The 14,611-nt window shown below is 43.2% G+C and overlaps 1 protein-coding gene across 2 annotated transcripts in view; it reads left to right on the top strand.

The window, feature by feature from the left end:
- Positions 1-14,611, top strand: part of COQ8A (coenzyme Q8A) — a 39,904-nt gene that overhangs the window by 14,987 nt on the left and 10,306 nt on the right. For both annotated transcript variants that reach the window (XM_056853113.1, XM_056853114.1), the window contains exons 5-7: positions 3,859-3,981; positions 7,333-7,418; positions 13,400-13,540. In XM_056853113.1, coding sequence (XP_056709091.1) covers positions 3,859-3,981; positions 7,333-7,418; positions 13,400-13,540 — 350 coding nt within the window. The remainder of the gene's footprint in view (positions 1-3,858; positions 3,982-7,332; positions 7,419-13,399; positions 13,541-14,611) is intronic.

The following is a 14,611-nucleotide window of genomic DNA, read 5'->3' as shown; positions in this document are numbered from 1 at the left end:
GGTTTCCTCTCTAAGAGGGATAAATTACTCAGGGTTTGTTGTCATTAACAGGGTAGTATGTGAATCAGCCTTCTGACAACAGTTGTGACAAAGACAATGAAGGTCTGTTGTTCCCCTTTATCACTGAAGAGGGAAGAAAAATCAATGGTTTTAAGTTGCAAAGCTTAAGTCTATTTTTTTGTTTGAGGAAGAATTTCCTTAACATAACACGGCTGTTGGTACATCATTCCATGATTCGCATGAAAAGTTCAGGCAAGCACTTGGGATGTTTCTAAGTACGTTTCATGGGGTGGGGAATTGGACTGGGCTACATGATCCATTGGGGCAGATTCATCTGTTTTCTATTCACTAAGCGCACCCTACTGTGCTTGTACATCTGGCACATGGTTGAGGCATGTTACTAATTTGCTATATTCTTCTAAAGTAAATATTCCCATGTACAGCTGCCTGTACATGAGACTATTACGATATGAGTTCAACTTAAGGAGTAGTGATATCAATTAATAATGATACCCAACTTGGTAAAAAATCTTCTTTCCTTCTGTGATTCCAGGTTGGTTTTGTTGGGCTGATGAAGTAAAAATTTTCTGTTGGGTCTTTCTTCCTCCCCCCTCCCATTGGTTTCTCCAGTTGCCTGTCCTATCATTAATTCCAGAGAGTCTGCAGATGGACTCGCTTTTTGAGTAGTCTGGGGTTGGTCCCATCTCCCTCTGGTGTACTATAAAAAAGAGCAACAGTTGTTTTTTTGTCAGTAAATAACATCTGTTTAAAATCATGGAGTAAGGGACTGATTTCTCCCAGAAGTATGTAATTTATCTTTTAGAAATAAAACACTGTGATATACTTCTCCGAGGTGGAATACCGCTTGAGTTTGTGTTAGTTTGGTGGTGGTGGTGGTGGTGGTGGTTGGGGGGGAAATGACAACAGATATTTTTCTTTGGTTTTTTGCGGGGAGGATCTACTTGAAACTTGAAGCAGAATCATCAGGGATGCAGAAACTGGTCTGTGTGAAGGCTTTATTTGTTGTTGCATATTTCTGTCCTTAAACACTCCACTGCCCTCCCCCTCAAATTCGCTGAGAAGGGGTGGATTCCTTATGTTAGCATGGATAGTTGACTGGAAATATTCTTCCTTGACCACATCCCAGAACATAGCTTGACTGAGCTGGAGCTGGGAGTGCAACCTAATCAGAATGTTGATTAGCATTCTTGGAGGACTAAGCTTCTACTTTACTCAGATTTTTAGAGTAAAAATTGCGCATTAAGATGACAAAGAGTATTATCCCACGTAACCTGTCCTGTCCGCGTTGCTTTTGGTTAAATACTGGACACTGGTGGGCATGTCAGAAGGTCTGGACATTTACAGCGCAATCCAAAGCAGACACATAGAATCATAGGACTCATAGAGTTGGAAGGGACCTCCAGGGTCATCTGGAGTCCATTTTCCTGCACAATGCAGGTAATTCACAACTATAGACAGTCCATTGAAGCCAGAGCTCTTAGAAGTATAATTATGCTTAGGATTACTGTTATTTTCTTGACTTGGGGAGGGCCACTGAACCGAAGTACAAGAACCTATAGTATGTTTGAATTGGTGCTCTCCAGTGATACTCTCCTAAAGGAAGGCATTGCAATGGAAGAGTCCATGGTTTGACACTTCAATACTTTAACAACAAACATCAGTTATTTTGAAACTTTTAAAGCTCAGAATACTTGAGATACAATCGTGCATTATATTATAATGCCTATTTCCATTGTGTATTGTGGATAAAATTCACTGTCTACTGAGCAAGCAAAGTAAAAATAGACTCCTGCATCACCACTGACCTTCAGAACTGTTTTAGTACTTCTGGTGGCAGAGTAATAATTAGAATATGTGTGGTCCAAGGTGGGTATCAGGACAATGTTTACAGGAACATGAAATGAAACCCAGTCTCCAGCTCCCTCTTCTGTAGGAGGAGGCCAGGGCTTCAGGGTCACTTTTAGTAAGCTTACTGCATCACTATCTGTGGTGTACCCTATTGTGTTTTAGTTGAAAGAAACAAATAGATGTGATCCTTGTGTGAGGTAATGTGCAGCTTTGGAAGGCATTGAATGTGCAGCCTTTGGAAGGCATTTTCTTTAGACTTGAATTGGAAAAGAAGATTTTTTTTTCATAGAATTTGTACCATCAGACTGTGTGAGGAAAATTGCACGTGTGAATGTGCCCAAAATATTGCTTGGGAAAACAACACTGCGTGGAGGAAAGGGTTAAACGCTTCCCTAATCAAACTGGTAACAAACTCAATGCAAAGAACAAAACAGAAAGATTCTTTATGGATCTCTTGATGTTAATGTATAGCTTTTCCAACCTTGGCGGGTGTTGCTGAGAAAGGTGTTCTGAAGGGGAAAGGGATGTGCTCCTGTTATCTCCTTTTGCTGCCCTGCACATCTTGTTCTGTTACCCAGGAGAAGATTCATGGACTTCCCTAATCATTAACTTGTTTCAATGTTCTACATGCTAAAGGGGTCATGTGTGAGCAGAAACAGCAAATGGAAGAGATGAATGTAAGGAATTGGGGAAAGTTTTGGTGTTCAGGCATGCATTAGGATCCTAACTGGAGTCATATTTAATACTTATGCCTTGTTTCAGGTTTCTGCCATCTTAGTCCTGCTACACTGTGTATTAGATGTCTGTCTCCTCATCCTATTGATGGTATTGACTTACATTATGTAATCTGCCTTGAGTCTCAATGAGAAAGGCAGACTATAAATAACGTTTCCACTGCAGACACCCATTTCACCCCTCATGCTGTTCCTGGGGGCCACTGACTCCTGGGGCACAGCTAGGGGGGGACCATGATATGCTACCATGGACAGAGAGACGTTGGAAGGCTCCTTTCCATCCTCACATAGCAAAGGATCCAGGCCTGTGCCTCTCTAATGTCATATGAAGCTTAGAATGAAAGATGATGACAAATTTGACACTCCTGTGGTGGCTGATCATGTTTTTAAAAAAAGCGGGTTTGGGCATAACCTTTGGAGCCTAGGAAAGCAGGCGCCTGGGTTTTCCTTATCTCTGCTTGTGACATTTTAGTGTTCCATTCTAAAAATACTTTTTTGGGAGTAAGCCCAGTTGAATAAAATGGGACTTACTTCTGAGTAGACCTGCTTGGGATTGCCCCATTAATCTTTTATCTGCTAGCTGTTTTTAACACTTGAAATGGCATAAATCATCTTGAGATGCGTTGTACTGGAAGGTGTGACAGATGTTCTAAAATAAGCAAATAGTTTAACCTTTTTTTCCTTTGAATTACACTTTGTTTTCTGTTAATTTTTTTTAATCGCTAGCACTTCTGTATTCCTGTCTACTCGAATCCTCTTTTCCCAGGATTTAATCCCCCTCCGCTAGCAATTAGATAAGCTCATGGACCCTTTAATCAGAGTCTCCAGTGGTAAAGGCAGTTAGGGTTTGTGTTTGGGGGCAGTCTTAATTTTAATACCCAGTTAATTATAATTTCAAAAATTCTATTAATTGCTCCAGTTTGGCTAGGTAACTATGGAAATGCCAAAGGCTGTATTGAAAACAAGCTATTACAAACATATTTTACTGATAAAACTGTCATTTTGCTCATACCAAGAGTGCTCAAAACAATATACAACATTTAAAAACAACATTTTGGGGGGGGAAAGGTAAATCCAGTGTGTATTTCTGATTTTATTTAACTTGTTGCCTTCTCGAAGAGACCACCTCTCCTGAAGTGATGAGTATTATTGTGCTACATGAAATAGGGGTGTCAAAGCAAATTCTTAAAGCAAAAATAGTAACTTGGGTTGATTGGTTTTTAATGGATTCCATTAACTTCCTGTCTGCCCTCAGGAAAGAAGGCTATTACGGATTCCAGCCCTTTCCTGTCAGAGGCCAATGCCGAAAGAATTGTGAGGACCCTTTGCAAGGTTCGGGGAGCTGCCCTGAAGTTGGGCCAAATGCTGAGCATTCAAGGTAAGTGCAAAGAGCTTCTCTTAAGTCTCTAGATCTGTCTTGTCATTTGTCTCCTTATAATGTACATACTTGAAGGCTTGGAAGAACTAGGAAGTAGCGAGACACACCCACCTGTGTCTACACATGAGCAGGTCTGAAGTTCACCCTGTTTCTAAAGAATTGCGTCTAGTGCTACTAACAAGTTTCCAAGTTACCTGTCCTTTAATCAGTTAAATATGTTTACATATTGTAAAATCTTGAGGGAAGTGTCTTATTGTTTTGAATGTCTAAGACAAAAGTATAGTTACCTGAACTTTGTGATAAAAATTACAACTTATTCCTAGAAAGAATGGTTTATTTTAATTGAAACTGAAAATATGGTGTAGTATTGTTTATTTTAATTGAAACTGAGGGTATGGTGTAGTATTTAAGGAGAGGGTGGCATCTTGCAAGATGATACGCCCCCCTCCTTAAAAAGCAATGTCTCTTAGCAATGTAGAAGATCTGGTTATGAAGGATGCATGGCAACTGATTTTTGTTGATACTGATCCATTCAAGTGCTTGCAACTCGAAAGAAAGCTATAATAGCGTGAAGGCACAAGTAAGAGGAGGTTGCTTTGTCATCAGAACTGTTCCAATGAACAATGGCAATTTTTCTATGATAAATAAGCATGAAGATTAAAATCAGTCAATTGTATTCAGTAGGGCAAGAAGGCTTAACAAGACACCAAAATTTATATATATTATCAGTGTAAATATTAGTGCAGAACTGGGCGACGATTATTAGATAAGTTATTTTTTGACTGGGTATATAACAGATTAATTTGTTTTTTGTATAATGTAAAATTTCTGTGAACTGTATTTGGATATTGAAGCTTACTTAATCATTTTTTCATTTCCTCTTCCCCAACTTCCCTTTTTATTTTTGTACCCCAAAACCCATTAATAAAAAAACATTTAAGAAAAAAAGGGAAAAAAAGAACTGTTCCAAAGAGGGAAGGGGTAGATCTTAAAGGTCTAAATGCTTCCAGATCCTTTAGAAGTCTTGTTTTAGAATCTTGTCAGCCCCTCTGATTAATTGGTGACTATGTGCTAATATGCTGATTGTTGATTGATAATAATCAGCTCAATCCTGTAGTCCTAGCTGTGTAACTTCTAATATGACTGACTCGTGACTGCCCATTCTGAATTGTGCATCCTTTACATCTCTGTGTCTGGTTAAGTTCTTCCTTTTGCAGTGCTTTATTTGGGCTAGGAATCATCGGAGGTTCTCTTATCTTTTTTGTTGATGTTCTGCAACAGCCTTACCAACTCAGTCCAATTGTCTGTCACATTCCATTGTCAAAGAGCACATCGCAGCATAAAAGGAAATGGAATCTTGACACCAACAGAGCTGTGTGTGTAGATGGTCCAGAAGTGAATTAAATAACACAAGTGTAAGATCAGGAGTAACTGTTTGCACAAGAGCAGGCATGACAACGTGGCTCTTTGAGTATTTGTGTGTAACCATATTGCTGCCAGTAATAGCACGATAGTGCCGGCTTTAGAGAAATAAACACAATCTAGAGCACAAGCAATACCAACAAAGCCGGTGGGGAGGAATTAATTCCGTTCCTCCTTTAAATTGTGGTGTCCTCATGGGGAGAGAATACATTTTTGTATTTCTGTAATGGACCAGGAAGACAGGCAGCTCCAAGCTGGCTCCTGAGTGACTTGGTCTGTTACTCAGAGGTTGATGCAGCTTGCAAGCTGCCATCTGCTTTCAGTTGCTTCACTCTCTGAAACTTGCTAACTGTTGTGGTATCTTGCCCAACTGAGCGAACCAGCTGTGGGGAAGGAGCCCGTTAGGGGATATACTACAGCAACTTTCCCTTAATTACCAATTTCTACTGCTAGAGTGGTTTTCAGTAGCTGCTGCTGCATCTGCTAATGGAGGAAATCTTTGGGCTTCAAGATTAAGCACTGTTTTCTGGAGGTGCTGTTTTTTTCTATTGGATGGTGATCGGCTGAATTCAGCTGGGTACAGATATTCTTGGGGGCAGCTGTAGGAGATCCTTCATAAGACAGCAGCACAAACAGGTGACTGGCTAGTTCTCCTGCAATGGAATACTCAAAGCCCAAGGATTTTCAGAGCCTGTTCCCCATAACTTGTCACCACATGTAAATCATGCTGTTGAATTCTTGGGTTGGGAGGGACACCCCCCCCCCCCGCATAATCTAAGCACCTGCTCTGATACAGGACATCCAAAAACTAAAGTACCAAATGCCCTTTCAACCTTTAATTGAAAGCCCCCAAGGACAGAGATTACGCAAGCAGAATTGGAAGAAATGAACTTTGGTAGGAACTTCCTTACAGGGCTTAGATGAAAACTATGAAGCTTGCTTCTGTTCTTCTTAAAAACAGAGAAATCCTTAGGAGAATTATTCTTCTCCCTCTTTTCCCCCCTGAGATGTCAGATTGTCAGCACATCTCTAATCTCTGCTCCATCTCCATTTAATTTCCTTTAATGTAGATTAAATGTACACAACTGCTTCAGCTGGTATCCATAGGATTTTTCTTGAAGATTCTGTAACATCTTCACAACTTTCCCCATCTTTGGGAATCCCAAGCTTGTTCCTTTGCTTCTGGAAGCTGAGGTGTATATGCCCAGAGTAAGGAACATCATGAGGACTCCGTACATTCCACCATCATACTAAGCACCTGCAAGAATAACTGCATTGGGGCAGAATTCAGCATTTTGAGTATCTCAACTTCAGCAAAATTCTTTGATTCTTCCAAGCTGCTTGGAAATATGTAAGCAGTGCCAAGGATGTCTCAGAACAGTGGTTCCCAGATTTTTTTTGAGTCATGGAGCGCTTTTCAGGAGAGAAATTAGTCACGGAGCACCAATTTTCAACTAGCACCTATATGCCAAAACAAATGACAGTAGTTTTTTTCTTTCCAATCTCTTCATGGAGCACTAGGAGATGTTACACGGAGCACAGTTTGGGAACCGCTGTCTCAGAAGGTAGTTACCGCTCACTACCAGAACCCAGATACGTTATGTGGATCAATGCATAAGTTATATCCAAGCTACTATATTCAGTTGCTTTAATTTTGTAAAAAGAGTTTGACCTACCCATTACTACTGGAATATGCTAGGCCCAAAGTATTTGGGGTACAAAAGAGGGCAGGGTTGGCAAAATTAAGTAGCTGAATATGGCTTTTGGAGCTGAGGCTGGAGGCGAGACCTTCTGGGAGGATGATAGATAAGCATTTACCTGTGTTTTAAGTCTCTCTCTCTCTTTCTCTCGCTCTCTCTTTTTCTCTCGCTCTTTTCTCTCTTCTTTCTCTGTGACACCTTTTCTGGTCTTATACTTTTTTCCTAGCAGATGATGCCTTCATCAATCCTCACCTGCAGAAGATTTTTGAGCGTGTCCGCCAGAGTGCTGACTTCATGCCTCTGAAGCAAATGATGGTGAGGAGAATTTGGTTTAGATATGGTTGGAAGTGGGAAGGGCATAGGTTTGGGATTTCAGATGGACAAACTTGGGGGAAGTGGATCCACGTAGAAGTGGAAAATGCTGAATGATGGTTCCTTGCACAGGCATTCTGTTATTCTTGGTCCAGCTAATAGACCCAAACCCCATCCTTGTTACCCTCTAGCCTGCTTCATGATCCTTAGGATGCTCTATATAAACTGTGTATCACTATGTCTGTGAAGTCTGGCTGTATGCTTCAAGTATCTAGCCATATTGTGCAAGTCAATCGGTAGCCAGTTGTATTTATTTTTGGCTACCCATACTTTCTGGCATTTAAAAAGAAAAATGATCCATATATTATAACTACTCTGAAGTGAATCTCTGTTCCGTTAGGTGTATATAGCAGAATGTGGCAGTTTCTCGGCTCAGAGGGACAAAGGGCATCTTTATGATGGGTGTTTCCTTTTCCTCTTAGCTCGGGAGGCAGGAATTAATATTTAAATTTTTTCCCTGGCTTCCTAGGGTAAACGCCCCCTATAGCCAGTTCTATTTCCTGCCTTGATCGGGAGAGCAGCCTTTTGCAGCTCTCAGCTACCAAGGATACAGAATACCGAGCCTTACTTCTAATCTTTCTAACTTATACCTAATTTCTTATTTCTACTATTCTCTCTACTATTATCTTTAATAGCCTTTTCTGGGGAAGTAGGGGCTCAATTTATTTAAAAGGGATCCCTTCCCACCAAAACAAAATGGCGGATTGGCAGAACGACAATTACATTGCCTCAGCCGATTTGGACCCTAGCCTGCTGTTGCCTATGCCTACTACATCCGAGGCCATCCAACCTTCCACAAGTCAGCAAATTGACTTGAAGGTAAAAAATAAAAGAAAAAATGTCACAGGTGGCAGCGGCAAGCGCAAACGGGCCGTCTTGGCCAGTAACAAGCGCGCGAAGCACCTCGTAGAAACAGCCTGCGCAGTAGCCGCACCGCAACGAAGCGGAAAAAAGATAACGGCGGCAAGCAGTGTGAGGACTTCAGCGGAGTCCTTCCTCAAATTTAATTTGGGTGCAGCGCCAGGAGTATGGCGGCTCGCCTTTGCCAAAGGGCACTCCAGCTCCAGGCGCGGAGCGCGCGCTGGCACCAGACGCCCACTTCCTGCAGATTCACAGGGAACGGGCCCAGCAGGCTGGCGGCTCGCCTTTGCCTAGTGCCACTTCGTCCCTAGGCGGCTCGCCTACAAATCAGGGACGACAAGCGGCGAAGGAGACCTCATCTGACAGTAGGATCTCCCTTCCCATTCTTCAGGACCGAGGTTTAGCCTTCCTAAAAGCGGAGCTATCTTCCCTTATTAAGGACGCCTTTACTGAAGGCTTGAGAGCGGGACAGCCCACTCCTGTACAGAATATCCCTGTACAGGGCCCGCCAAGCCAGAGTTATTACAACCTTCACCCCCATCCAAACCAACCCTTTACAGGCACTGCTCCTGGGGCCTCATATGGGGAGGGTAAATGGCCCACCAAAGCGGCTCTTAAAGACAGTTCTGTGATACAGACCATGCAGGGGGAAGAAGGGGACGATTCTGTATATTCAGGCGATGATGACAATGACAGGGAAGATGAATTCAGCTCCGATGGGGAAGATATTATTGAACAGCCTAAACAATCTAGAGTATTCTGCACAGAGGAATTTCCTCTACTATTGTCAAAAACGCTAGCTGCCCTCGAACTTTCAGATGACTCTGAATCCCTGAGCTCTCAGAGTAAAAAGGGATCCAAAGAGTTTTTTCACATGCATGACACCCCTGACAGAGTGGTACCATTACCAGAATATTTTTTGTCCCTCATGAGGTCTGAGTGGGAAAAGCCCATGGCTTCAAAGCAATGGCCTATAACATCTAGAAAGTTCTACAACTTAGACCAAAACACTTAAGACCTACTCAAGGTCCCCCCGGTGGAAACACCGGTTACTGCACTCCACACATTAGACCTAGTTACAGAGGAAGATCAGACTTTAATCAGGGATACAGCTGACAGAAAGGCAGAGTTAGCCTGCAAAAAATCACATGAGGCCTCAGCAATGGCAATTAAGGCGTCAGTAACGTCAGCATTAGTGTCTAGGGCGGCAATTATCTGGGCCAGAAAATTAACACAACTCATCCCACAGGAAGAGAAACAGGCCTGCGAAGGAGTGTCTAGACTCCTAAGAGCAGTTTCCTTCCTGGCTGACTCAACCTTAGATACAATGACATACGCAGCTAGAGCTATGGCTACCTCTGCGGCAGCAAGGAGAGCTCTTTGGCTCAGACCATGGCAAGCCACACACCGATCAAAATCTTCACAGTTCCCAAGAAAGACGGAGGATGGAGAGCCATCCTAGATTTGAGGTTTCTGAACAGATTTATCCCACTGAGACGTTTCCGAATGGAGACACTGAAAACTATAGCAGAGGCATTACGACCTATGGACTTCCTAACGTCCATAGACCTCACAGAGGCATACTTACATATTCTCATCTACAGGCAACACAGTCGCTTCCTGAGGTTTCTTTATCAGGGAGTTCACTACCAGTTCAGGGCCCTCCCCTTCGGCTTAACTTCAGCCCCAAGGGTGTTCAGCAAAGTGCTGGTGGCACTGGTATCCGATCTACGCAAAGAGGAATACACCCTTACCTCGACGACATTCTGATTTGTGCAGACTCAAAACAACAAAGCATCCAACACACAAAATTAGTAATAGAAAAGCTTTCATCACACGGATTCCTAATCAATTACAACAAGAGCAAACTGACCCCCTCACAACAACTGAAACATTTAGGTGTAGTCATAGACACACACCAAAACAAACTGTTTCTCGCAGGAAAACAAATCTCATCTCATCCCTAGCCAAAAAGACATACAGAGCACGATCATCCAAACTCATGTCCCTTACAAAATTACAGGGTCTCATGATATCCTGCATACCCACCATTCAGTGGGCACGTCTACATGCCAGACTCCTACAAGGGCTCCTCAGGCCATATCAGAGGGATATACAAAAGAAAAGGGACATCAACATTTTACTCACCAAGGAAGCCAAAAACAGCTTACTATGGTGGTTGGACCAAAACAACCTGTCAAAGGGACTACGGTTCATTTCCCCTGTTCCAGAACAGATTTACACGGATGCTTGCACTATGGGGTGGGGGGCAACATTCCATGAGCGTATAGCTCAGGGCACCTGGACACCCAGGAACAGAAACTCCACATAAACATCCTGGAGATCAGAGCAATTTACAGGGCCCTACTCTTCCCCCCATCTGCTCTCCGGCGGCCCTAGGCCTTAATAATGGATCAGGTAAAATGGCTAGGTATCTAGATAACCTAGAGATACCTTCTCAACTCCGCGCTTTTCTATTAGCTAGGGTTAATGCATTCCCATCTAGGATGCTCTTAGGCCGATACCTCCAGATCCCTAGACATGAACGCCTATGCACATGCGGTTTAAACTTGTTAGATACAATTGACCACATCCTTTTAGATTGCCCCTTCTATGTGACTCTGCAGGATAAACTGCTATCTACTTTGCTCCAGTACAAGTCATACAGGAGTAATGAAGCGAAATGCAAATTTCTTTTGAGTGACCATGATCCCAAAATTACTGCTACCGTGGCTGAATTTCTTACAGGAGTTCTTAAAGAACAAGAAAAGTTTTATTAACCCGACTGTAACTTATATGTATTGCCCTTTGGAGGTATTTTGTTGTTGTTTTTTCTATCTCTGTCTTTGGTATGCCAATAAAGGTTAATGAAATGAAATGAAATACAGGGCCCTACTCAGTTTCAGGCAACAAGCACAAGGGAAAGACATACTAATCAGGACAGACAATGTAGCCGCAAAGGCACATTTAAACAGGGGGGGTCCAGATCTTCAGCACTTCACAAAGACGTTATACCCATTCTTCGGTGGGCAGAGACCAATCTAATGTCGCTCTCTGCGGAACACATTCCGGGAGCCATCAATACACAGGCGGATTGGCTCAGCAGGGAGACAATCAGCGAAGCGAAATGGTCTCTCCACCCAGATGTCTTTCATGGCAACACACAGAAGTTCGGCACACCAGTAGTGAATCTATTTGCAAGCACGACAAACCACCAACTTCCACGCTATTACTCAAGATACTCACAGGTGGGAGCAGAACAGACGGACGCACTGACGGCTCCCTGGCCCAAGGGGATGCTTTACGCATTTCCCCCCTACCTATCATACCAAAGGTACTAAGGAGAATCAGGATGCTAAAGGCACACATCTTATTCATAGCTCCGTACTGGCCCAGGCGCCCATGGTTCCCCACATTAATTCAAATGTCAAACAACATCAACTGGAGACTTCCGGACAGACCGGACCTCTTAATACAGGGCCCAGTGTGTCATCCAGATCCAGGATGGTACAAAATGACCATTTGGGTATTGAAAGGAGCAGATTGCTCAGATTAGGATACTCTGAGGACATATAATTAACACCATTCAGGCCGCACATAGACCTTCAACACAGAGAATTTATAACTCAACATGGAAGGCATTCACCAGATGGTGCAGGCGCAAAAACTTCAATCCACTCAAACCACAAACATTGGGCATTCTATCCTTTCTGCAGGAGGGACACAGAATCGGATTAGCCGTTTCCACACTGAAGAGACAACTAGCATCAATAGCTACTATAGTACCACGAGTGGCAGGCTATAGGGTGACTAAGCACCCTCACATCAAATCATTTCTCAGAGGTATTTCCCGCACGGCACCTCCCATAAGACACAGGTTCCCCACCTGGAGCCTGCACACAGTACTGACAGCACTTACAAAACCTCCCTTCGAGCCTCTCACTCAGGTGGGGATGAAATGGTTAAGAATGAAAGTCCTATTCCTCACGGCGGTAACCTCAGCACGAAGGGTATCGGCTAGGAGCTCTTTCTGTCCGCCCAGGACTTAGCACCACCTTGTCCTTGTGAAAAATGATAAGACATGACCACTCTTTCATACCTAAGTGCAACACAAAGTTTCATAGGGAACAGGACGTAATTATTCCATCACTCTGTCCTAACCCAAAGACACCTTTAGAAAGGACTTGGCACCTATTAGACGTCCGTAGAGCGCCTCACGTGTACATTTCTAGAACAGAGAGTATTAGAACCTCTGAGGCTCTATTTATCAACATAACCCAACCAAAAAAGGGTAAACCCATGTCAAGCGCTTCAATTAGCCGCACCATTTCCTTGTGTATAAAGACAGCTTATACGGAAAGCAAACTTCCCATACCTGGAGGCATAACCGCTCATTCGGTCAGAAGTGCGGCCACATCTGCGGCCTTTGATAGACAGGCTACCATAGAAGAAATTTGCAAAGTGGCCACATGGTCTTCCGTGTCTACATTCGTTAGACACTACAAATTGAATATCTGCTCGTCATCTGATGCCGCCTTCGGCAGGGGAGTTTCACAGAGTATTTTGCAGGACGTCTAACCCTCCCAGGGCGGGGACTGCTCTTGTATGTCCCATCATAAAGATGCCCTTTGTCCCTCTGAGCCGAGAACGAGCCTTGGCCACTTACCGTGAAGGCTTCTTCTGCTCAGAGGGACGAAGGGCATCTTGCCCGCCCAGACGTCCAACAGTGGTTACATTCTAGATACAGTTCAAGGTTTTTAGTAGAAGTTTGCAGTTCATAAAATTCTATTTTCTATTTAACGTTGGTTGTCACGTTTCTTAGCTTTTTCCTACTAATCTTCTAAGGCTTGGAAAGTTTTGTAACTGGCTATAGGGGGCGTTTACCCTAGGAAGCCAGGGAAAAAATTTAAATATTAATTCCTGCCTCCCGAGCTAAGAGGAAAAGGAAACACCCATCATAAAGATGCCCTTCGTCCCTCTGAGCAGAAGAAGCCTTCACAGTAAGTGGCCAAGGCTCGTTCTACCTGGGAAAGTAAAACCATGCCGTGTCCTTCTGCTTGTAGAAAACTTTGAACAATGACCTTGGCCCTCACTGGCGTGATAAGCTGGAGTTCTTTGAGGAGCGACCCTTTGCTGCAGCCTCAATTGGACAGGTTCACCTGGCTCGCTTGAAGAACGGCAAAGAAGTTGCCATGAAAATCCAGGTGGGTTTACAGGTGGCTATGCACGGGGCATTTGATGACCCTTCTTAAATCTCGGTTTAAAAAGCAAGCACCCCAATTCCAGGAAAGTGTATCAATTATTTGAATTTAATGTGAATAAAATGGAATTGTATTGAGAATCCTTGGCTATAGTAGAAGCACAGAACTAAGTAGAAATGGTATGGGGGACCTGTAATGACCCCAATGTTAAAGGAAAACCCCAGATATTTAACTTGAACATTTTTCTGGTACACAAGATTTTAGAGAATAAAATATCAGTCCTGAAAGATTAAAACTTATTTGTAACTGCCGTGTCAGCACCAAAGCAGTTGTGGGAACTGCTGTTTCATCATCTTTGGGGTCATATAGACCGAAGTACTTTGACTGTGTGTTTGATTTTTTCCTTCTCCATTCAAGTTTAATTGGCAAGATCCCACTGAGCCCAATCCTTTTTCATTGAGTTTTTAATTTGTTTAAAAAGTGTGAAAGTCAGCATGCACACATGCTTGAAATAGCACAGCAGTTGACTTCTTAAAGTGAGGAGTGTGTATATGAAGTGAGACATGCTTGGCAGTGAAGCAGTGTGAGAAAGCGGGGGCCAGCAGGAGTGGGTGGCGATTTCCCCATGAGTTCCTCACAGATTTCCTGCTTATATGTTTAATAGCAGCTCAGAACATGGAAGCTCTGTTTCTCCTATTAATCCAGAAAAGAGTGCACGTGCTAATGTTTATGCAGTTGTAGGAATAATTTGTGCCCTGATCTGGATGGCCCAGGCTAATCAGATCTCAGAAGCCAAGTAGGGTCAGCCTTGGTTAGTACTTGGGAGACCACTGAGATAGTCCAGGGTTGCTACGCACAGGCAGGCAATGGCAACCCACCTCTGATCAACCCTGTGGGGTTGCCGTAAGTTAGCTGTGGCTCAACGGCACTTTCTACCATCAGGAATAATTTGTGGGAGGAAGTCCCCAATCTGTAGCTAATGGTGCTGCTATTAGCCATACTTCTTAGTGGTTCTTTTGAGTTGGTAGTATTTATCATCTTTGAATTTCTTAGGGCGGGATTTGGAAGTACTGT

Source organism: Euleptes europaea, chromosome 7 (assembly GCF_029931775.1).
Source record: "Euleptes europaea isolate rEulEur1 chromosome 7, rEulEur1.hap1, whole genome shotgun sequence".
NCBI classification, from domain to species: Eukaryota; Metazoa; Chordata; class Lepidosauria; order Squamata; family Sphaerodactylidae; genus Euleptes; species Euleptes europaea.
This window is presented reverse-complemented; position numbering and strand designations above follow the sequence as displayed.